Source organism: Dioscorea cayenensis, chromosome 15 (assembly GCF_009730915.1).
Source record: "Dioscorea cayenensis subsp. rotundata cultivar TDr96_F1 chromosome 15, TDr96_F1_v2_PseudoChromosome.rev07_lg8_w22 25.fasta, whole genome shotgun sequence".
NCBI classification, from domain to species: domain Eukaryota; kingdom Viridiplantae; phylum Streptophyta; class Magnoliopsida; order Dioscoreales; family Dioscoreaceae; genus Dioscorea; species Dioscorea cayenensis.
In genome coordinates, this window is record NC_052485.1 from 22,600,790 (window position 1) to 22,624,694 (window position 23,905).

Here is a 23,905-nt window from a genome sequence, read left to right on the forward strand (position 1 = left end):
TTCTTAAACAGAAACCTCATTTTTTTAAACATAAAACTCATTTTTTAAACAAAAACATTAATATTTAAACAGAAAAACAAATATTTACATGATAAATTAATCCTGGATATAAAACCAATTAATCTTGGCCACTCGTACATATTTAAATAGAAACAACGATATTTAAGCACTTTTTTTAAAGCGTAAAGCGCAATATATTAAACGAAACATCGATAGTTAAACAAAGACAAACAAGCGTATAAATAGAGAACTCATTTCTTAAACAGAGAGCTTATTTTTTAAACAAAGACCTCATTTTTTTAAAGCGAAAACCCTCGTTGAGTAGGGACATTGAGTATCTCATCGTCGGCGATCTCGCGTGAACGCTGAGTCTCGAGCTCCAGATCTGGCGAGCGATCTCGAAGGTGGCATGCTCGTGTGGGGTCTTAAAGGAGAAATCTTTATCGGCGTTGGCGATCCGGTTGGCGACGTTCCTCGGCGGTCGGAGTGGTGAGGTCTTCGGTGGCGACGTCGGATAAGACGGGCTGAACTTGAACGGAACCATTCTCGACTGCGGAGACTGCAACATGGATAGCAATAGGGTTAGGGTTAGGGATCATTCCGGGGTTTGGATCCATGGTGCCTAAGTCGGTGACGGGAACGGAGGAAGGAAGCGGTGCCGATGAAGGTTCGATCTTGCCGTCTTCGTCTTCATCTTCATCGTCTTCCCTATCGTCGACCTCATCTCTTTCATCTTCTTCGTCGTCGACCTCGGGGAAGACCGCATGCTCCTCGTCGTCGAGCGAAGGCATCGAAAGGTTGCACTCGTACATATTTAAATAGAAACAACGATATTTAAGCACTTTTTTAAACGTAAACGCAATATATTAAAAGCGAAACATCGATAGTTAAACAAAGACAAACAAGCGTATAAACAGAGAACTCATTTCTTAAACAGAGAACTCATTTCTTAAAGCAGAGCTTATTTTTTTAAAGCAGAGACCTCATTGAGTAGGGACATTGAGTATCTCATCGTCGCGATCTCGCGCGAACGCTGAGTCTCGAGCTCCGGATCCGGCGAGCGATCTAGAAGGTGGCCTGCTCATGTGGGGTCTTAAAGGAGAAATCTTTATCGGCGTTGGCGATCCGGTTGGCGACGTTCCTCGGCGGTCGGAGTGGTGAGGTCTTCGGTGGTGACGTCGGATAAGACGAGTTGAACTTGAACGGAACCATTCTCGACTGCGGAGACCGCAACATGGATAGCAATAGGGTTAGGGTTAGGGATCATTCGGGGTTTTGGATCCATGGTGCCTAAGTCGGTGACAGGAACGAAGGGAGGAAGCGGCGCCGATGAGGGTTCGATCTCGCTGTCTTCGTCTTCGTCTTCATCGTCTTCCCTGTCGTCGACCTCATCTCTTTCATCTTCTTCGTCGTTGACCTCGGGGAAGACCGCATGCTCCTCGTCGTCGAGCTAAGGCATCGAAAGGTTGCACCTTTTTCTCTGAACATGAAATCCCATTTTTCATGCAACGTGACTGTGATTGTGAGCCGCATGCTTTGTCTCACTGGCCCAGATCAAGCATGATAAAGAGATTTTTGGGGGTGATAAATACACCACAAAAAAACTCATTTCTTAAACGAGACCTCATTTTTTTAAACAAAAACCCTCATTTCTTAAAGCAGAAAACTCATTTCTTAAACAGAGACCTCATTTTTTAAAGCAGAAACCTCTTTTCTTAAAGCAGAAAAACTCATTTCTTAAACAAAAAAACTCAATTTTTTTAAACAAAAAAACTCATTTTTTTAAATAGAAAACTCATTTTTTTAAACAGAAACTCATTTTTTTAAACAGAACCTCATACCTCATATTTTTAAATAGAAAGCTTCATTTTCAAATAGAAACTCATTGTACTCCAAGGGCATTATAGTCAAACCCCGTCACACTTGCCATAACTTCCCACGCATGAGGACAATTTCGTCCAAAAAAATTCCAAATTAACTCTATCAATCACTATTAGATGTTTGGGGGGTTTAAAAAATCATTGTATTCAAAAGGAAGGGGTTTTTGAGGAGTGCAAAACTAACGGGGTGTTTTTGGCAATTTCCACAAATATAAATTATAAACAATTTTTTTAAATAATAAAATTAAAATGGTTACAAGGCGTTAAATGAAAGTTTATAAATTGATATTTGAGAATTTTCAAAGGCTATAGTAAGTAAAAATCTCCAACTTCTGAATGACATTTTTATATATATAATTTAAAAAAAATATAAATTATAAAAAAAAATGTTTTTCTTTCCAAGAATAAAAATAAAACTTTTTATAAGGGTTTAATTGTAATTTTGTGATTGAGATTTGGATAATTTTCAAAGGCTAGGTCTTGAATAGATATTTTTAATTATAATCCTACAAAAAACACAATGTATAAAGAATTTTGCCCTTATGAGAAAAAACCTAAAATTATTACGGGTTAAATGTAATTATATAAATTGATATTTGAGAAATTTTCAAAGGCTGGGTAAAACTTCCAACGTTTTGAATGACACTTTTTGTGTATAACCCTATAAAAAATATAAATTATAAAAAAATTAAAAGAATAAAAATAAAACTTTTAATGAGGGGTTAATTGTGAATTTGTGATTGAGATATGAACCATTTTTAAAGGTTATAACAAATAAAAACTCCAAGTTTTCGAACAGATAGTTTTCATTTATAACCCTAAAAAAATTACAAATTATGATTTTTTTTAGAGAATAAATTAAAAATGTTAAAGGAGGCTAAATACAATTATATAAATTGATATTTGAGAAATTTTCAAAGATTATAGTAAGAAAACCTTTAATTTTTTTAATGATATTTACTGCGATCAAAATGACCCTTTATAAATTTAAGGGGTTGTATCCATAATACAGATAACAAAATAAAAAAGTTTAACTATGCATAAATTTTATTAAAATATCAATAAATAATATTTTTAAAATTGTATTTTTTTTTAATGTAAATTTTATCTTGTCTTAATGACACTACTTCAAAGCAATTTTCCCATGTAAAATTGAGACGGTGAAAGTAAATAAATTGAAAATAAAAATAAAAAAGGGTGACATGTAAATTTTACAAGCCATCATTTCTGAAAATAAAGACGATGTCAAGCAATTTCGCTAATTTTCAGGGGTTGGAAAGTAAAAACCTCGCATGGGATACCTCGCGGTGATGCGTGCCACTCCGAACAACCAGAGCCTGCCACGCACGCTACGCACGCACTAAATCCAACGCTTGATACGCGATTCGTTCACTGTGGCATTAAAGCAAACACTTGATTGGCACTCAATCCCGAGCTCTCAGTCTCCACACCGACCCTTCTTCTTCTTCGCTTCTTCGCTTCTTCGCTTCTTCGATTGGCGCTGATGATCGTCTCGGCGTTGCTGACCTCCGTGGGCATCAACCTCGCCCTCTGCATCCTCTTCTTCACGCTCTACTCCGTGCTTCGGAAGCAGCCCGGCAACATCGAGGTCTACGCCCCGCGGCTCGTCGCTGAGGGGAAAGCCCGGAGAAGAGGCGGTGAATTCAATATTGAGGATCTTTTGCCTTCTCCCGGATGGGTCCAGCGCGCGTGGCATCCCTCTGAAGATGACCTCCTCGCCTCCTGTGGCCTTGACGCTGTTGTCTTCATGCGTATTTTCATCTTCAGGTATTCCTCTATTCTTGTTCCCTTTTTGTGTGCTGATTTTGGTTCTGGTTTCTGATCGTCTTTCCTGGCTTGCAGTTTGAGAGTTTTCACTGTTGCTGGGATTGTTGGGGTGTTTGTGTTGGTTCCAGTGAATTATCTTGGTGATCAACTCAGTGGTATCGATTTCGCTGATATCCCGAATAAATCCTTGGATTTGTTCAGCATTTCAAATGTGAAGGATGGATCTAACAGGTCTCTTTTTATTGCTTGTCTTTCTTCTTTTCTTTGCAGAAGGGAGTCTTATTGTCCCGAATTGCTTGCTTTTTTTTTTTTCTTTGAATTTTTCTACTTTGATTTTATTGCCTGATGGATGCTTGCTCTATTTTTTTTTTATTTATTATTTTTTTTTTATAGTTTGTATTGCATATGGGTTGATTATGTATATGCAAATGGCTGGAATTAATTTGCCCCAGTTTGTTCACAGGTTATGGGTTCATTTCTCTGCTGCATATCTTATCAGTGCAGTTGTTTGCTATCTGCTGTATGCTGTGAGTTTTAATTTCATTAGTTTGATTTATTTTTAATTTGTTAATTTCTTCAAAATGAGTTAGTTTTTTCAAAGATCATGGAAGAAATCTGTATCATGGTTTTTTTCAAAGATCATGGAAGAAATCTGAATCATGGTTTTCTCTTTCTGTTGTGAATAGATATTGATGTAACTGGAAGCAAGTTTTTCTCTTTTTTCTTTTTTTAATTTACTGCTGAGTTCTGAGACTAAATGCAGCATTCAGTTAGTAGTTCATAAAACGATAGTTCTCTGGCTCTTAATTAGAGCTTGCTAATTTATTTGGATGGTGCATGAGTGTGTTAGTTTAATGTTTTCGAAGTCTGGGAACATTTCTTAATCATTTATTTTTGCAGGAGTTTAAATATATCTCTTTGAAGAGGCTTGCTTACTATAGTGCATCCAGCCCACAACCTCATCAATTTACCATTCTTGTCCGTGGTATTCCTGCTCATGATGGGAGTAGTGTCGGTGATGCAGTGGAGAACTTTTTCACAGAATATCATCCATCTACTTACCTGTCACATGTTGTGGTTCGTCGAACACGCAAACTTCGAGATCTCATGGTAAGAATATTGCAAAACTTGAATTTTTTTCATTCCTTCTATGCAGATGCTGTTTCATATCTCTTATTCGAATATATTTTCTGATTGCATTTGCTCATGTTTAAATTTTAATTTAATTATATTCAGTTGCCTAGGTGGTTGTTAGTCTCAATTTTGTCTGCTTGCCTAAGCACCTCATTCCATGAGGGCAGTAGTTCTGTCTGTGGTCAAGCAGCCAGAGCTAAATTTTTATTTGTACGAATCAACCTTAAATACTTCTTCTCATGTTATTGTGTCTTCCTCACTCAGGTGAATTTGGTAAGCCTCATCTAGGAATCATTTTAATTATTTTTTATAAAGGGTTTTTCAAATCACAAAGATCTCTGATATCACATTTTTGTTCGCCATTTTTTATATGACACGCTAACCCTTTTGATGCATTATATACACTGTAGTTTTGTTGGCAATGCCAATGGAAACTAGATTGTAGAGAGTGTCTATTAATTTTAAACCTGACCTTCAATAACAAGGCATATTTGTACTTTTTGTTGATTCTAGAAAATAATAAAATGTATTTGTATATGATATAAATAATAACTGTTCATTGTTAGTTGTTCTGTTCAGACTGATGCTGAGAATTTATATAGAAGACTCGCTCATCTAAAGTCAAGGCCTCATACTTCTGAACACTCAAGACGAAGTGGTTTCCTAGGAATTTTTAGACAGAATGGTGATCTTGTACGTCAATATTCAAAGAAGCTGGAAGATCTGGAAACAAACTTGAGGATAGAGCAATCAGATGCTTCTTTAAGAAGAGTGGTGCGTGTTTTTTTTTTTTTATCTCAGCATCAACAGACAGAACTATGCTGTACTTGTTCTTCTTGATTTATACCTGCATTTCATGTCTTAATGACATTTAATTCCTGTGTGACTTGTTTAGTGTTGCATTCCTAAAATGAATACTATTAAATGGTGCTCTTGCTGTACTTATGAACCATAAAGGGATAAATGCTTATTACTAGCAAGCATGTATCTTCTGTAAGTAACCAGTCAACAATGAAAAACTGTTTGAACTTTGAAGCACATTACTTGCACTAGGATTATTGGAATTTCACTACATTTGCTTGCAACAGTATTGCTCTATGTGAGCAAGAGCAGCAGCATCATCATGTGAAAAACTGAAACCCTGGAGCAGTGTATGTAATATTTGTGTTCGCTACCACTTGACTGTATGAAATTGGATGACTTGATGCAAGTCCCTTGTGTGTTCATAAGCTGATATCTGAAGGTATTGGAAGGTTATTTTTGGTGTATGATGAATATTTGCATTATTTTGCACCATGATGTTACTGATGCTTAGTTCATATCATATCCTTTTATTCTGCATGTGTAGAGAATGACTTTTAGTATTTACATCTGCCTTTTATGTGTTCAGATGTATCTTTTTACATTACCATGTCTTGTGTTTGTGGGAGATAAGATAAGCACCAATTTTTCTCTTAACAATTATTGAAGAGAAATACTATTATATTGATTTTATCACCACCTATTGGTGACTGGGATTTCTAATGTCTTTTTTCATCATAGCAAACTTTTTAGCAGCATGCCTACACACCATGACTTTCTGAATTTGCATTTGATTCTCTAGGAAGTTCCTGCTGCTTTTGTTTGCTTTAGATCTCGATATGGCGCCGCAACTGCTCTCCACATCCAGCAATCAGTTAATCCCACACAGTGGGTCACCGAACAAGCTCCTGAACCTCGGGACATCTATTGGCCTTTTTTTTCTGCATCATTCATGCAAAGATGGGTTTCCAAGCTTGTGGTTTTTGTTGCATCTTTTATCCTGACTATTATCTTTCTCCTTCCTGTTGCCATTGTTCAAGCACTAACCAATTTGGATCAGCTAGAGACCACGTTCCCTCCCTTGGTGGGCATTCTGGAAATGTAAGTAATTGGCAATTCATCCAGAAAATAAAATTCTTTTCTTTCCTTTCTTTCTCATTCAACTTTATGCATCCAGTTTTATTTAATTACTGTTTTGTGTTCATTGGGATTTGGGAATCTTGAACTTGGATGAATACTAATGCCTTTTGTTGTTTATTGGGGTCTTGAGAGTAATACTCATCATGGCAAGTAATTGATGCTGCATTGGTCCAATGAAATCTTGCAAGTTAAAATGCAATTATCAAAGTCGTGATTTAGGAGCATAAAAATCCATTGCATAAACTATTTAATGAAGTTTTCGAGCTCTCAAATGAAATTTGAGTGTGTGCACCGAACGAGTAGAAGAATAGTAGGGTTACAACCAATTAGACTGAAGCTCTTGATAGATATTTTCCGATGAATTCGAATTTTCACCAACAATTATGCTTTGCTGTAGATGCCAATTAAACTACTGTGATGAGCACTGATTGATATACTTCTTTTCTGCAGCACTGTTGTAAGTCAAGTAATTACAGGATATCTTCCAAGTCTCATTCTTCACTTGTTTCTATCCTTTGTTCCTCCAATCATGAAGCTCTTTTCCACCATGCAAGGTTTTATTGCTTTGAGTGAGATTGAGAAAAGTGCTTGCAATAAAATGCTTTGGTTTACCATATGGAATATTTTCTTTGCAAATGTGCTAGCTGGGACTATTTCCAGTCGATTGGAGATATTTTATGATCCCAAGACTATACCTTCAAAGCTGGCTGTTCTGGTACCAGCACAGGTAATAATTTAGCTTTTTTCCCTCTTGTCAAGGTGCAGGCCCAACCAATGGTTTAGGTTTAACCAATGTCGAATATTTCAGAGACATAGTGTAGAATTTACTGTACCTATTTGTGCAATTATCAATTTATTTTCAAGTTTCAACTATATACTTCCTCTGATTTAAAGACATGCTTTGGAAACTTTAGAGACCTTCTTTGTTTTCTTCTTTTCCATTCTTTCTCTAACTTGAAGCGTTGCAGTTCATTAAATTTTGGATTACCATTGATGCATTTGCATTTTAGATGTCTACATATCTGTCACTAAGACAAATGGTGAGAAATATGTATGAGGTAAGGGAGCTCTTTCTTGAGGTTACAGAAACTTTAATGAAAAAAATAAAAGCAAACAAACAAACAAAACAAACTTTTTGAACAATTTAATGATATGGCAGGTGAAACTTCAGTTGTTTCCTGCCTGTCTAACATGCATTTTTCTTAATAGGATGATCATGTTATTTTTTTGGATTGTCATGCACCCCTAAAGTGAAATTTTGATATTAGTTTATAAATTTGCCTCTTTGTGGACTCTAGACTTTATTTAGCTTTACACCAAAACGAGTTATTATGCCTTGTCGCAGTATGCCTTACCTGAATAATTGTTTATTGATTCTTCCTTTTCTCCAGTATATAGCATCAACAAATATTCGCCCTTTGTCTTGCAGGCTTCGTTCTTCATTGCCTATGTTGTGACATCTTGGGCAAGTTTGTCATCTGAACTCACTTTCTTGCTTACTCTCGTTGGTAATTTCATACAGAGGCATTGTTTAAAATCTCATGATAGTGAGTTCCATGCACCATCAATCACCTATCACAGTGAGATTCCTAGAATTCTTCTATTTGGGCTTCTCGGACTCACCTATTTTATCCTAGCTCCGCTGATTTTACCATTTATACTGGTTTTCTTATGTTTTGGATACATTATCTACCGCAATCAGGTATATGAATATCTTTCATGTTGCTTTTTGGATTTTTAATATGTTTCATCAATTTGTTTAGGGTCTGCCTTACCTCGCTGTAAGGCTGCTTATTGACAATTTGGATGTTATATGTTCTAGTCTAGGAAAAGGATTCTCCACTAGTGGTAAAGTTTTACAGTCCCTAGATTCTATTCTACTGTGGCATCATTCAATGGGTTGCCTTTTGGGATGCTACAATTTTATTGCTTTTCACTTGCAATCATCAATCTTTGATATAAGTTTGAAAAATGTGTTATAAGGGCTGCTTTGTGATCAATGATTCATGTGTAACTGTGCTAAACATGGGCTTATTCATTTGGGATTATTATGTCATTGTTTCCTGCAGCTATTGAACGTGTACATGCCCAAGTATGAAACTGGTGGAAAATTTTGGCCTATTGTCCACAATTCAACCATATTTTCTCTTATACTTATGCAAGCCATTGCATTTGGAATATTTAGCCTGAAGAAACTACCAGTTGCATCCAGCTTGATTCTGCCGCTTCCAGTGCTCACACTTTTATTCAATGATTATTGTCGGAAGCGCTTTCTGCCTGTTTTTCATGCTTATCCTGCTGAGGTATTTCATCAGCTGACACAACTATTGTTTTCTCACTTTTGATCTAAACTCTTTCTTGGAATTTCAAGTTGTCAACTGGTAACTGTATTCTGTATGCTAAAAACATTCATAAGATCTAATGTATTCATTTCATTTAATTTGCAGACTTTAATAAAGAAAGATCGGGAAGATCAGAATGATCCGTCTTTGAATGAGTTTTTAGATGGAGTGGTTAACACATATCGGGATCCAGCTCTGATGCCAAGAAACCACTCACAGGACAGACATGAGCGGAACTCCCCACTACTTTCTCATGCTTACTCATAATAAGATAAACCCAAAACAAGGCAAGCAATAAAATACTGTTTCATTCTTTACTAATTCTTGTTTACCAGTCAGTTTCTGTTTCTTCAGGTTACACAAATGGTTGTTAAGATGAGTTATACAAATGGTTGCTGAAATGAGTGTTTTACTATCAGGTGATGATGTACACAACACTTGTGTTTTTATTGGTGAGTGTGTGTTCTTGTATTATGCTTCATTCGAATTTGTTATTGCCGCAATGTGTGTATTACGTATAATCACATGATAATACTATTGCAATTACTTTTGTTATTCTTCTTTTCCCTTTGTAACCTGATTCTCCTTCAGGTGTGAGTTCCCATTGTTGGAAATTTCCTTAGTCTTTAGGCAAGGTATAGCATAACTGCAATTTCAGCTCCTGAACTGTACTTGGAAATTTATTTTGGTCTTTAATAACAACTGATATTCATTTTTCTTTAAAGATTAAACAACATTTTTGAGTAAGGATCACAATCCTCAATTTTCAATGTAATTTAGGAATTATTCTTGTACATCTTCCCCCCAATTTGAGGACTGTAGAACAACACAGAGGTTTAGTTCATGAAACAAAAGTTATATATATAATAGAGGATCCATCATTTAGGTATGTCCCTTGATTTTAACTCTAGGCATGTTACTATTCAAGTTATGATCCATTCATGAACATATTCAATCAGTATTATTCAGTAAATTATCTACAGTAAATTTATGCAATATTTATATGAACAATAACCATTAGAACATCAGTCACGGCTGTATATAAATATACCTAGTGAACAGTTATTTACGTACGTACGCAGATGACTTAAATGCTATATTAATAAATAACACTAACCAATCTCTATGCTGGCATGTGGATCTTTGGGACAAGGAGAAGGTAAGCAAACTTAAGCATCATTCAATTTTTTTGTAGTTATACTGAAGTTGAGTTCCACTTGTTGGCCCCCATTCCATTTAATTCTTTGAATAAGCATAGAATTATATTACATGTTTTTTGTATTAGAATCCAAACAAAATGATTACTGAAATTGGAGATAAGATTGTTTAGTGGTTTGCTCATAAGGCATGTGGAACCATGTTTGTGGCTTTGTATGATCATTTGGCCAAATGGAGGACTTGAAGATAAGCATGCCTTTCTTTCTAACTTGGTCTGTTCCTAGATCTTTATTAATTCTTTTATCAAAAATCAATTATGATAATGTTTTTATTTATTTATTTATTTATTAATAGTCATATTTGCAACCACCCTTATAATTCTTTTCTTTTATTAATATGGTTTTTTTTATCTGGAAAAGATGAATGTTATTATGTGTACAACCAGATTAAAACACTGAATTGCCTGTGTATCTGAATGAGTTTGTGTGTGCTTCTTCTCTCTTGACCAGTTATAAAAAATAATGGAGAATTAGTTTTTTATTGTCTATATTGAAAGATTATATATATATATATATATATATATAAAGTTAATGACAGAAAACCCTACCACGTTGGTGATAAATAAGGATTGTTATATAGAAAGTTGTGTTGGTTTTCTTTAATCATTTTATTTGTCTAGTCAAATGGTTATTAGATGGATATGCACATACAATTTGGGTTTTTATCATGATACACTTGTAGTATTGTCCGTTAAGCACAAACATGTGAAGAAAAACCATTGTGTAGCACAGTGGATTGTCCGATGGTAGTGGATGAGCGGACGCAAGGTTGAAACCTTGTGATATGGTACTGTAACAATATTATTTACTCATTGTTTTTGGACTCTATACCATGCACTGTATTGTTTAAATGGATCTCAAATTGATCTTTTGTAGGAGAAGTCATATCTTTCTTCTCTAAGATTGTATGGCAAAAGAATTTATTAGCTCGATTTGGTTATTGCAAATTTTCAGAATTTGTACGTGCTGAATTTTCATTGTTTTATGTGATATTTGACTAAGTTAATAAATTTTTAAAAAACTAATAAGTCATCGTAATCAATGGACCGTAGTATATGTATATGATCGTAATCAATGGACCGTAGTATATGTATATGTGTATGTGTGTAGTTATGAGTTCTTTAGAGATAACTAAGGCACAATAATAATAATAATGTAATGTTGTGGGTAAGGGTCAAACCCTAAATTTAATATTTATGATAAATCTAAAAATGATGAAAAACTTTACATACTATTTCATTATGAGAAATGGTCTTCTCTCTTTATCTTTGAGATATTCCATCTGGCTTGGGGCGTCCTCTTGTGAAGAAGTGTTCTATTTTGTACACATGCTCTTCCTCCATTAATAGCTCTTAAAACAAATTACAAACACTAAACTTGAAATACTAGGAGTTAATCAAAATCAAATCTTAATGCTTTGCCATCTTCTCAATGAACTCTTAGTTGGTACACAACTAGAGAGCACCCGGATTTATTATTAATAAGATAAGAGGAGATGAATTTACTGAAACCCATCTATTAAATAATGCTTTTATCCCAAATATTTGATTAAATTAATTAAGATGATACGGATATATTCTTAAACGATCGTAAACACTTTATATACACTTTACATGAAAAATAAAAAAGTAAAAATTCTTCGTGTAAGATAATATTAACAGAGGAAGAAATAAACTTAAAAAAATATTTGAAATAATTAATTTGATTTTGATATATTTAATTTTTTTGCTTTTTGGTAAAGTAATAGGTAGCCAATTGCAAATAGTTAGAACTAAGGGTTTGTTGTTATTGTTGTTCTAAATTTACTTTAAATATAAAAATAAATTATTTTACTCTCCAAAAACAATACTAAAAATTGAGAATTTTTTTTGGGTTAAAATATAACTTAATTTTACTTGAGGAAACTAAAAGCTTTTTGTTGTTAAAATTTCACTTCAGCTAATATTGTTTGTTAATAATGACAATTGATGAGTAATAAAGTTTAAAAAAAAAATGCTTTATTTTGGAGCTCAATGGTGTTAGCTTGCTCCTTGTTTTTTGGAATATCATCCAATAATTTATGAATTTAAAATTAGCCATGTTTTGTCTAATAATACCCAATAATCATATAATTCACAATATCATAACAGAAATATATATATATATATATTAAAAATTTGAGCACATTACTACAATAAAGCATAACATTATCAACACAGACAAACAAACAATTGGCAAGCTTTTTAACTGCTGCAAATCTCAACCCATGATAACAATCAAACAAAGATCTAGCAATGTAATTCACACTGACAAGAGCAAACCAAAACACTCTATATATTCTTTTTGCATCAATTGTGAAGCCTCCAAATGTAATCTCAAGAACAATTGGGAGTAACTAAAGCCAAAAGGAAAGGATCAAGTAACAAGACTTCCATTGCATTAATAAGATGTATCTTTCTATATGTATATATACACTCAACACAGTTATGCTCCTCTGAAGAAAAACACAAGCAAAAGAATGGCAGGGAAGAGGAAGGGGATGAATGGAGCTCAAGAGAAGGAGAATTCAACCTCAGGTGAGACCGGTTGGGATGTATCGGCAATAAGTGGTGCTCGCCGAGCTAGAAAACGATATGTAGGAGTCCGGCAACGGCCATCGGGACGATGGGTAGCGGAGATCAAAGATACGATACACAAGATAAGAGTGTGGCTCGGTACGTTCGATACTGCAGAGGAGGCAGCCCGGGCTTATGACGAGGCCGCCTGTTTGCTCCGTGGAGCCAATACAAGAACTAACTTCTGGCCTTGCTCACCTCCGGAGCCGGTGTTCAGCCGTGCATTGCCTGCCAGGATAACTAATCTGCTGCTATTGAGACTGAGTGCCGGAAATGCATCAACACCAGTGCATGCAAACAAAGAACAGCCTCAACAATTACCGCAACCACAACAACAACAACATGAAGAAACAACAGTTGAGGATTATGATATAGACTTTGCAGAGTTTTTAGAGGATTGTAATATATCAGGGAGTAGTAGTCTTATGAGTTGTATTAGTTCTAGTCATGATATGGATATGGCTGAAGTTATGAACTATGGATACTCACATTTTGAAGTCGAAGAGGAATTGGTGGGAGATGAGACGATGGCAATGAGAGCGGCGGCAGTGAAGAGGATGAAGTACGAGCACGAACACGAGCAGAGGGCTACTGCATCGCTCTATGATCTCGATGGCGTGCCGGAGTGTTTTAGAATGGTGGGGATGAGGGAGGAGGAAGAGGGAGGAGAAGAGCTGGCAATGGAGGGAAGGAAAGGAGTTGAGTTGCAAGTGAAGCAGGCTCAAGCAAGTGCTTCTCAGGTTATGAGTGATGATGGAGATCTGGAACTCTGGAGTTCACTTGATCTCCCTCCCATTAGCTTCTTTACATGATATTATATATTATTATTACATATATATATATATACTTTCAATTCACACGATTACTTGTTTGCCTGTGATTAAAGGGAGGAGTAGCTTATGATTTTGATGTGCAAAGCTTGATGAAATATCATCACCTGGCAAAGTTGGCTTTTTTTAATACACAGATGCATACATATATATATATATATATATATATATACACATGCACAAGAGGAACTTGTATGAAAACATGAGAGAATCTGACGGTTTGGTCTAAAACATTGATGTCTTTAAGACCAAATACTCATAATAAACTGACAGGAAAACTCAGAGTAGATAGCTTGGCGGTTCATGCTTGGGTGAATTGACCTAAAGGAACATTTGAAACACAATCTGTGCAAAGGATAGTGGATACTTTATAAGACTAACAAAACTGAAAGCATGCATGTTTAAAAAAAAAAACGTTATAAAAATTTGGAAATCAGAACACAAACATTGCAAAGGCACAGTATCCACTGTTTTTATTCACTCCAACCAAATACTGTTTTCATTTTTATTTCGATCCCCTCTCCAATCCCTATCATCCATTCACATTCCCGTTCCATGAACCAACAAACCTTCAGAGTACCCAAACCAATCTAAAAACTCACATGTTGGCAACAGAGACGCAGGTCTGGAACATTACTTGTACAAAGTATCTGCTTTTTAAAGCCAGAAAGAAGAGGGAACCAAACCATCTCTCTCTGGAGTTAAAAATACTTTCACACCTTGAAACAAAAGCATGAAAAATCAATTGTCGGCATGATCACCGTCTTCGTCTTCGTATTCCTCTTCCACCACATCCTCGGAAAGCTGCCCCACCTCACCCCCGGCCAGCCATTGCACTTGTTGCCGCCTCACCTTGTGCACTCTCCTACTGAAATTATTTCCATCAATTAACAGTCAGTGATGATGCTTGAAATTGTTAAAAGCCAATGTGACAACACAACCAGCACAAAAATTTCAATGCATCAGGAAACAGTAAGTAAATGCCGATATTATCTTATATTTGATAAGAAACAAGCAAAGAACAAAAAGAGAGTAAAAAGAACATAAATGAAAGACCAGAAATATTGTGCAAGCAAATGCAAAGTAATTCAGAGAGATTGTCACAAGAGGTATAACGGCAGTTACCTTGGGATTTTTTACTGTTTCATCCACACTCAAAATTAGGCAAGCAGCTTCTTTTGCGGCAGTAATAGCATTAATCTGCAATTTATATTCACAACCATTGAAGTAACAGCAACAAAAACAACCAATTCTAAAAGCAGCACTCCATAACATCTAATTTAACAACAAAAGAAACGTGCCGTCATCCATGAGAACAAACTAAAGAAATTGTGCATAACTAACCAAGGGCATGTTTCCGTCTGAGTTTGTATAACACATCAGTTGCATCAAATCCAGCATTATCACAAAGTAGCCTTGGGATAATCTGCATAAACACAGCCATTAAATTGACAGTTTTTCAAAACATTAAATTGTAAAATCCAAGAAAGACCTTTGTAATTCCATTTAAATTTAGTCTACCATCATCACCAATAGCCATAACAGCATCCACAACCATTGATGCAAAAAACTCCTTTCTCCACCAATCAACTCAGAAGAGAGTGTAATAGCAGCACATTTGGCCAACAACGTTTTATTTTCTTACATGCTTTTCCCCTCTATGCTTACAGCTATTCCTTTAATTTTCTCAATTGCCTGTTGGACATCAAGATGCACTTACTAGACCCGCCAACCAATGAATCACACTAAAAACATCAAAAACACATGTTGAAGTGTACTAACCAGATAGCATGCTGTCCTGTGATTCCTAATGAGATTCTGTGGATTAACTCCATCCTCAATGAAAGGTTTTGCCTCCTTCAAGACTTCACCAGCAAGAAGCACAACAGTAGTCATTCCATCGCCAAATTTTATCAACCTATACCAAATCAAATGTTTAGGTACAGATCAACATACATCATTCTATTAAAATACAAAAGTGGGCGTCTCCCTGATGCATAATCCAACTCAAATCAATCTTCCAACAAACATAAAGCTTTCCTAGCTTCTTCATTCCTTGATAACAAAAGGGCAGCCTGGGTTAATACTTCACAACAGGTACTAAGCAAAAACATACAAATTTATATAGAAATACGGAACATAGATCAACCAAATAATTTGAAGCAGGTGTTCAGTTGTTGGTGGTAGAACTTCATCTAAACCATAAACATAAGCTCCATTGGATATAATTTTAAATAATAGAACTCAAATACGAATCTAAACACATTAAGAGCTAATAATCTAAAGTACAAGTAATAATTCATCCCTAAAGTGCAAACACACAAAAATAATGTTTTCCATGTTCTCTCCCATGCCCAGTAGGATGTTTTTCCCCCTCTATAAACATCAATCCAAATGTATCGTTTCCTTGGAAGAAAAGGATCAAAATTGTGAGATAATCCAAACATTTTTCACTCTAATTAACAGAATGTAAACTTGAGATGACTGGCCGAATTGCGGCTTTAAAATCTTCACAGAATTTCTTCTCGGAAAACTTTTGAGCTCGCTTTCTTGCAGCTGCAGCAATCGTAAGCCTCTCCGTCTCTGACATTTTCAAAATCTTGAGGATAGCTTCAGCATAGCCTTCAGTGTCAGATGCAAGAAAGCCAGTCTGATGTCCATCTTCGTCTGCAACAATGTCCATCTTTGGACCGGCTGAATTATGAGCTGAAAAAACCATGAAAAATGAAGAATTTCAGTGGTTCGCAAAGATGGTAGAAATAAATTTTAACAATGATAGCACCGGTTGCTAACCAATAGGAATGGCACCCGCTGCCATATATTCGACAACACTAATGCCAAAGTGTTCATCTATCATGGAATGAAGTCCCGCAATAGCACCTCCTAGTAGTCGTATCAGATCCCTGTTTCAGACGAGAACATGGAAAAATAATGAGGTTTGCAAGAACTTTGACAATTACAAAAGATAAATGATGTATGAATGACTGAAGCAAGGTGGAAAACTGCTAGCACAGACATGAAAATCAACCAAAATGAACAAAATGGAGATACTCCTGTCTTATCAAGATAAAAAATCCTTTAAAGAGTAAACGTCATTCATCATGGTTGGTCTTGAAATAAGTCACCCCTAGAATGGATTAATCAAATCTCGTCCAATAACAAAAAGCTGCCAAGCAGGAGGGTACTTTCAGATACAATATTCAAAGTTTGAAGCAAGCTGCGAACTATTGTATTTGAAGAAAGCTAATAAATAATGTAGACAGACTTTACTCACAGAAGCCACAAAGACATAACCTTGACAACTGATAATATTCATGCAAAAAAACATTCTTAACTATGTAGTGGGGAGTGTCAACCATGCATTCGATAGGATGATACACAGAGATGGTGAGGTGAACCAGACCTGTAAGAGACATCCCTATGGAACTCCACAAGCTCCTCCATATTCAACTCAGAAGCTCTATCCTTTAATTTTTGCAATCTCTCTTTGTCCTCTTTGTTTCTACAACTACCAACAAACTGGAGCTTCGGTCTAGGCATGCTAGAGTCTAGTCTCTGAACAGCAAGCGAGAATGCCTCAAGTTGAACAGCATGAGCCTGTAAGAAAAATCAAGTATACCATGGTTGAATGGAGCCATGAAATGGTCCAATTGAAAGTGCACTACATCTTTTCAGATTTCTAAACACACCTTTTCAGGACGAAATTGTGCAACAGAAATAAATGTAGGAGTTTTGCCAGACCTTTCCAAGGGAAGAACCTGTTTATAAATGCAAAAATTATATCCCAAACATGTGACTAAAAAATTAGATGCTATATAGAAACATGCTTCAAACAGATACACAAATTGAGGGAAAGCCAGATGCTAAGCATCCACGGGAGTCATGCTCTGCACATATAGCAAGGTGATCACAGCAGATAGCATTGACTCAAAAACAAGACACAAGTTAATTAAGTGAAAATTGATCGCATATATTATTCATTGCACCTACTTGACATATGAGTTATTTGAACAAGGATAACTTCAAGTGTAGCAAAGTATGACTTATTGAAATTTGCATCAAAACCTGACCTCTATAATGAGTTATGTATCATGAATCTTATATGGCGTAGTGTTGAGTTTTCATCCAATCTTTCCATAACTAAACAGTCACACTGACATTTTATGATGAAGTACCTACTGCATTGCATGCTTCATATTTCAGTTTCAAATAAGGGTCATATTTACTACAAGGATCAACAACATAAACATTGTTCTGTACCGATTTGCACAAGTAAAGGCTAACAGAAATGTGATACTGATGAATATTAAATTCTTGCAGAGGATAAGACAACATTATGAGGGAGTGAAGCAATCAAAATGAACGGACAAATGTTCCCTTTGAGGAGAGAGTATTATTACAGAATGATAATGGAGAATTCTAAATATAATACAAGGGACAAAGCATTCATACCTGGAGAGCTGAAGTATCACAAGGAGGGTAAACTCTCATAGTCCGTTTAGGAATTTTCCACAGTTCCTCAATATGAGCTCTTGTCCAAGAGGAGTTGACCATTGCAAGATGTGCACAAGATCCCACCATCCCATACAACCAACTAAAGATTGTGTAATAGATAATTTTGCCCCACGACAGCCAAATACTGCCTCAAGAAAAATAATTGTGAGCAGCATATAGTCTGCATGAGCATAGAGCAGATATGCATGCATAATTTGATTGACAAAATGTCATGAATTACTTAAAATGGATACATGGGATGCATCTTAACCGCACAAGCATACCTTGTGGCTATCAGAGGATCATTATTGTACATTGAACTGCGGTGGCGAACACGAGAAAGCATATCGGTACTTATTGTTGGGTAATGTGTGTAGCAAATAACTTTGCACCCAAATAACCTTGCGATTGGGTATGTAAAAGCATACCCACTGGTGTCAAAATAAAAGTAAGGTGTGAACTTGCGAATGGCCTCCCACGAGAGATACATAGAACCAAGACTCTGCCCAATCATAGTGAAATGAGGATAGGTCTTCTCCTCAACCCATTTCCTTTTTGACAGGCGCACTACCTACAAATTGAAAAAAAAAAATCATATGCCACAAGGTACAAGGAAGAAAAAGAGAACAAAGATGCAACTTAGTTCCTCTTCAACAATACTAACCAAAGTTCCTAACATGCAAAATCCAGTACCACAAATATTGGTCTTTGAGAAGAAAATACACTGAAAAATTCAATTTTGAGAGAATTTTATTTTTCTGAGTTCCAATAATGAACAAACTGATGATCGTATCTTTACAATGAGAAGCCACCAGAATTCAATACAACTTCAACAAAACTGAGTAGCCACAAACTAAATTCACCAAATTTCTCAAAAATCCAAATAATTAACATAAACAACAACCCTTAAATCCAAATTTTTAGATTAAAAAAAAAAAACAAAGGAAAAAAGAGAGAGAGGAAAGGAAGGGACAGGGGCATACAATAAGCGGGCGAAGAAGCCGAACGCCGAAGCGATCAAGCGCCCGGGCGGCAAGACTCTCTGGAGACGCTTCATCGCCAGTGTACACAGCGCAATCAAGGTCGGAACGCTCCTCCTGCACCGCTCGCACAGCGCACCATAACACCCGTTCCCCACCACCACCATCGTTGGTGAATGGATGAAAGAACCCCACCGCCCTCCTCCTGCTCCTCCTCCCCGAAATCACAGCAACCCCAACAGAGAAAACCAGTATGGAGAGAAGCGCCGATAACAAAGAGATCAAAGAGACCCAAATCGCCATGGCTGGTTCTCCCCCAAAAGCTTCGAGCTTTGCCACTTCTCTCCACACTGCTCTCTTTATCGGGTACGGATCTAGATCACTGTTTCGGGTCGGATCCAAACCCGTTAGGAAAATATGCAAAAACCCCCTAAAAAAACTCAGTAACTATAACTAGTCCCAGTTTCGAGATCGAGCCTGGAAAAATGGATACCATTCCAATGAGCAACTTCTCTTCGTCTTCATCTCCTCGCCGCCGGCCGGTGACGGCGGCGCCATGGCCGGACATGCTTTCCGGCGTGCTCTCCGATTCGAAACGCGTGGTCGCAGCTCACTCTCGCCACTTCCTCGCTCTCACCGTGCTCTTCATCCTCCCCCTCTCTCTCCTCCTCCTCTTCACCCCTTCCTTCTTCTCTCCCCCTCGATCTCTCCTCCGATCTTCGTATCACTCCGATCCGCTCCCCTATCTTCTCGCCGGCGTCCTCTGTCTTTTCCTCCTCGCCGCCGTCTCCTCGATCTCAGCCAGCACCCATCACGGCTTCTTCGGCCGCCCTGTTCACCTTCTCCCAACCCTAATCTCCATCCCTTCCCCAATTCTCCGCCTTATCCTCACTCTCTTCCTCCCAACCCTCCTCCTCATCGCCCTCCTTTTCCTCGCCCCTTCTCCTCTCATCTACGCCCCGATCCTCCTCTTATCGACCCTATACTTCATTGTCTGCTCCCTCATCCCCATCATCGTCGTCCTTGAATCCACCTGGGGCTTCCCTCCATTCCACCGCAGCTTCCATCTCCTCACCGGCATGCGCTGCGCCGCTCTAATCCTCAACCTCTCCTTCTCCTTCCTCCTGGGAATCATCCTCTGGGTCTTCAACTCTAGCGTTGGCTTCAACTACGAGATACGCAGCCAAGGTGTTCGAGACATTGTCCGAACCGTGCTTGGCTCCGCTGTTTCAACCGTGATGCTTCTCTACTTGATCGTGACGAACACCGTCTTGTATATGTACTGCAAAGCCCTGCACGGCGAGCTCGAAGCCGAGATCGTGCGCGAGTTCGCTTGGGACTACGTTTCCTTGCCCTTCGACGACCACAAGGTCCCGCACATCGTGTCCGTGTCTCACCCGTAACCGCCGCGCAATGACCGTGCCCATCGTCCGCGCAATGGCTCGGCCGTGAGCGCGCGACGGGTCATGCATGCGAAGTGTTTGTAGAAATGCCGAAGTGAAATGGTTGGTACTGTGCGTGTTATATGATGATGATCATCCGATCCAAAGTAGTAATAAGTGATAAAAAAAAAGATATGTGATATAAATTTTGTGGATGTTTTTGTTTGTGAATTGATGAAATAATGGTTTTTGTGATTTTAATTTGTGAATTAGTGATCAATTATCTGTTGTGCTCATATTTATTCGACTCACTTCTCTTAATGTTGCGCTTGTAGTATTTATATATATATAAAAATTCTAGTAATAAGATTGTATTATTTATTTATTTTTAATGGTTTAGGAAAAGAGTGATTAGAAATTAGATAGTTTTTAGTATTTTTTTTTTTTAAGGGATTATGAAGATTTATAAGTGTTTTGCAGGATGATAATATATTGATTGGTAAATTGAAATTATTATAAAGATGTTTGGAGATGTATTTGATATGTCAGGTTTTATCATTTATGAGTTTGAATGCTTAGGCAATAATTGAGTAAAAGCAATAATTGAAATATAAATAATAATAATAAACTAATAAAAATTAATGAAATAATAATAATAAAAAATCAATTGGGGTTCTTGGAGGTTTTATATGCAGCAGCATATCATGATTTTGATTTCATAAATTGGCTTGAATGGAGTATACTAAAAGAAAATGTATCATTAATCTCCAATTTTCATAGAATTGATTTATCTATTTTTTTAAAAAAATGTATCATTAATGCTTTGATCATTTTAAAATTAAAAAGAAAAAAGAAAAACAAGTTATATGTACTGCCATCCACAAAAATTTTATTAATAAGTTTGTTAATTATTGATCATAAGATCCATTTCTAACCTCCTTCAATATATCTTCTCCAACTATTGATATTGCAATCAAGTCTCATGGGAAGCCCCCAAGTTATCTAGTTGCATTAACTTGCATACCATCACTAGCATTATAATTGAAATCAATTATATATATATATATATATTAGAAGTGTAGATAAACTATAGATTGACTTTGAAATCGAAGAGAAAAATGAAATATCAACTTTACTATTACAGTAATAATAAATAAATTATAAATTAATTTAACTTGTTCTTATGATAATCGAGTATGTCTAAATCGAGTATGCCTAATCCATTACATCAAATTACTCACAGGTCAACTCATACCAATATTACCAATATTGATAGTAATAACAATTACAAGCTAATGTCAAAATGTTATCAAATGCTTTCAAGTCATGTTTACAATTCAAATGACATGATTTAGCTTAGCTTGCTCAAACTGTGAACCAGACTAGTGTTTTTCCAAATTTAAACTATATTTCTCTTTTCTTGTTTTTTTTTTTAGTTCCAAGCTTTATCTGTATTTTATAAGTTGTTTCATCTCTTTTAATTAAAACAAACAACATAATTGAGTTTAATGTATTTAATTGTGGTTTTTTTTTTCATTACAACTTGTTTAATTCAAATTTTCTTTGATGTGCTAGATAATATATTATTATATAAATTATTAATAAATTTACATGTGCCCTTAAATTTAAAGCACCAACTAACACCATCCAATAAATATTGATTTTAAATTTTTTTTTTCACCTCAAGATTATTTTTTTATTTCTACCTCTATCAACTTAAACTATGACATTAATTCCTCTGCATTTGACATTGCACCAACAACATGCATTTTCATGCATAAATCAACAGAAAATGATTGTGTTGATCTATATATACTACCAAATACCAGTTTCTTTATTTTTTCATTCAATACATAACAATAACATTTGAGCGATGATAATGAGTATCAACTACTTCCAAATACTTCTTTTTGAATGATGATAATTAGTATGAACCACTTCCAAATACTTCTTCGTCGGTGCACTTTTATTTGATTTATCACTTTATTTTCTTTTTTTTAATATTATATTTTGTGTGTATATAATATTATATTATTTTATTTTTTATCATTTCATTCTAATTACAAAGCTTTTGCATAATAAAATAGAAAAATACTAAAATGAAAGAAAAGAAAAAAAATTTGACTTATATATAGAAAAAAGATCATCCGAGGTCCAAGCATGAACAATGCTATAAACGGTGTTTGCACTATAGGTCTAGTGGAAATCAAATTGGATGGATGAGATTAGATTGATTCAATCACTAATGTGATCACGATCTATGGTTCGAATCAAAGCACAATATTACTGTGCATAATACAGTGTATGATCGTTAGATTGAAATCCGACAGTATGCATCAACGTTCATAGATTACAAATCTATGAACGTACTTAGAAAATTCATCCTCATGTGTATATATATTATAAACACTGATTGATCACTATATATATATATATATATAAACATTTAAAATGAATTTTTTTATAAAAAAAATGAAACATGATGTTAGATAAGAAGTACAAATCTCATTTAATCATTTGAAATGAAATGATTGGTTGGTGAAGTATTGTTCTCATTGTTTATTATAAGTTGATGATGTTCTTCTTCATGTTGTTGTTATAGCAGCATTCTAACAACACATTTATTACAAATCAATCAGCACAATTTATTCAAAAACCAATCAGCACAAGATTGGAAGCTAGTCTTATTAAAACAAAAATATAATTTCATTTTATAAATAATAACAACTCAAAATATATGACTATGTATAAAATATTAAATATTTAGAAAATATACATTTATAGAGTATAAGAGAAATTTCACACATTTTCCATTCTAATAATAAATAGTTAATTGAAATCAAAGAAGATATTTTTTAAGGAAAAAAAATCCTAAAATTAAACTAAATATTCAGAATGTCGGCATGCTTGTCCAAAAGAAAAATAATGTGATGAAGTGGAAATTTTATTAAAAAAATTACAAAAAAAAAATATGACTTTGTTAATGGAATCTAACACAGCCTTTGTTATTCCTTTTGTCTTTGTCACAAAAGGATATGAGATGGTGACATTAAATATTAATAATAATATTACATATTTAATGGTTTAATTCACTTATTTAGGTCTCAAGAAACATCATGCCAATAAGAAAATTATTTCACTCTTCTTTTATATATATATATATATATATATATGTATGTATGTATATATATAAAGAAAATAAGCATCTTGGTGCATTTAAAGCATTTAATTTAGAATATTATTTGATTGGGTAATATTACCTTTAATATGTCAAACATACATTATAGATAAGGCTGCTAAAAATATATTTGTTTATCAGTTAG

General features: G+C 35.4%; 4 protein-coding genes across 4 annotated transcripts; 3 read left to right on the forward strand and 1 right to left on the reverse strand.

Annotated features, from left to right (window-relative positions):
- The first annotated feature begins 3,273 nt into the window (after window positions 1-3,273).
- On the forward strand, window positions 3,274-9,646 carry LOC120277354 (CSC1-like protein HYP1). The gene is made up of 11 exons (XM_039284164.1): window positions 3,274-3,668; window positions 3,744-3,899; window positions 4,132-4,195; window positions 4,569-4,778; window positions 5,382-5,576; window positions 6,406-6,704; window positions 7,194-7,470; window positions 8,173-8,445; window positions 8,813-9,046; window positions 9,191-9,372; window positions 9,440-9,646. The coding sequence occupies exons 1-10, from the start codon at window positions 3,385-3,387 to the stop codon at window positions 9,350-9,352; spliced, it is 2,154 nt and encodes a 717-aa protein (XP_039140098.1). The 5' UTR covers window positions 3,274-3,384; the 3' UTR covers window positions 9,353-9,372; window positions 9,440-9,646.
- Window positions 9,647-12,799: 3,153 nt separating this feature from the next.
- On the forward strand, window positions 12,800-13,708 carry LOC120277826 (ethylene-responsive transcription factor ERN1-like). The gene has a single exon (XM_039284661.1). The coding sequence runs from the start codon at window positions 12,800-12,802 to the stop codon at window positions 13,706-13,708; it is 909 nt and encodes a 302-aa protein (XP_039140595.1).
- Window positions 13,709-15,922: 2,214 nt separating this feature from the next.
- On the reverse strand, window positions 15,923-19,888 carry LOC120277172 (GDP-Man:Man(3)GlcNAc(2)-PP-Dol alpha-1,2-mannosyltransferase). Its single transcript, XM_039283922.1, has 8 exons — window positions 19,694-19,888; window positions 19,204-19,582; window positions 18,505-18,791; window positions 18,179-18,365; window positions 17,416-17,484; window positions 17,130-17,323; window positions 16,520-16,629; window positions 15,923-16,432 (listed from the first exon to the last, which is right to left on the reverse strand). The coding sequence occupies exons 1-8, from the start codon at window positions 19,756-19,758 to the stop codon at window positions 16,182-16,184; spliced, it is 1,542 nt and encodes a 513-aa protein (XP_039139856.1). The 5' UTR covers window positions 19,759-19,888; the 3' UTR covers window positions 15,923-16,181.
- On the forward strand, window positions 19,767-20,603 carry LOC120277827. Its single transcript, XM_039284662.1, has one exon. The coding sequence runs from the start codon at window positions 19,767-19,769 to the stop codon at window positions 20,601-20,603; it is 837 nt and encodes a 278-aa protein (XP_039140596.1).
- The last annotated feature ends 3,302 nt before the right edge of the window (window positions 20,604-23,905 follow it).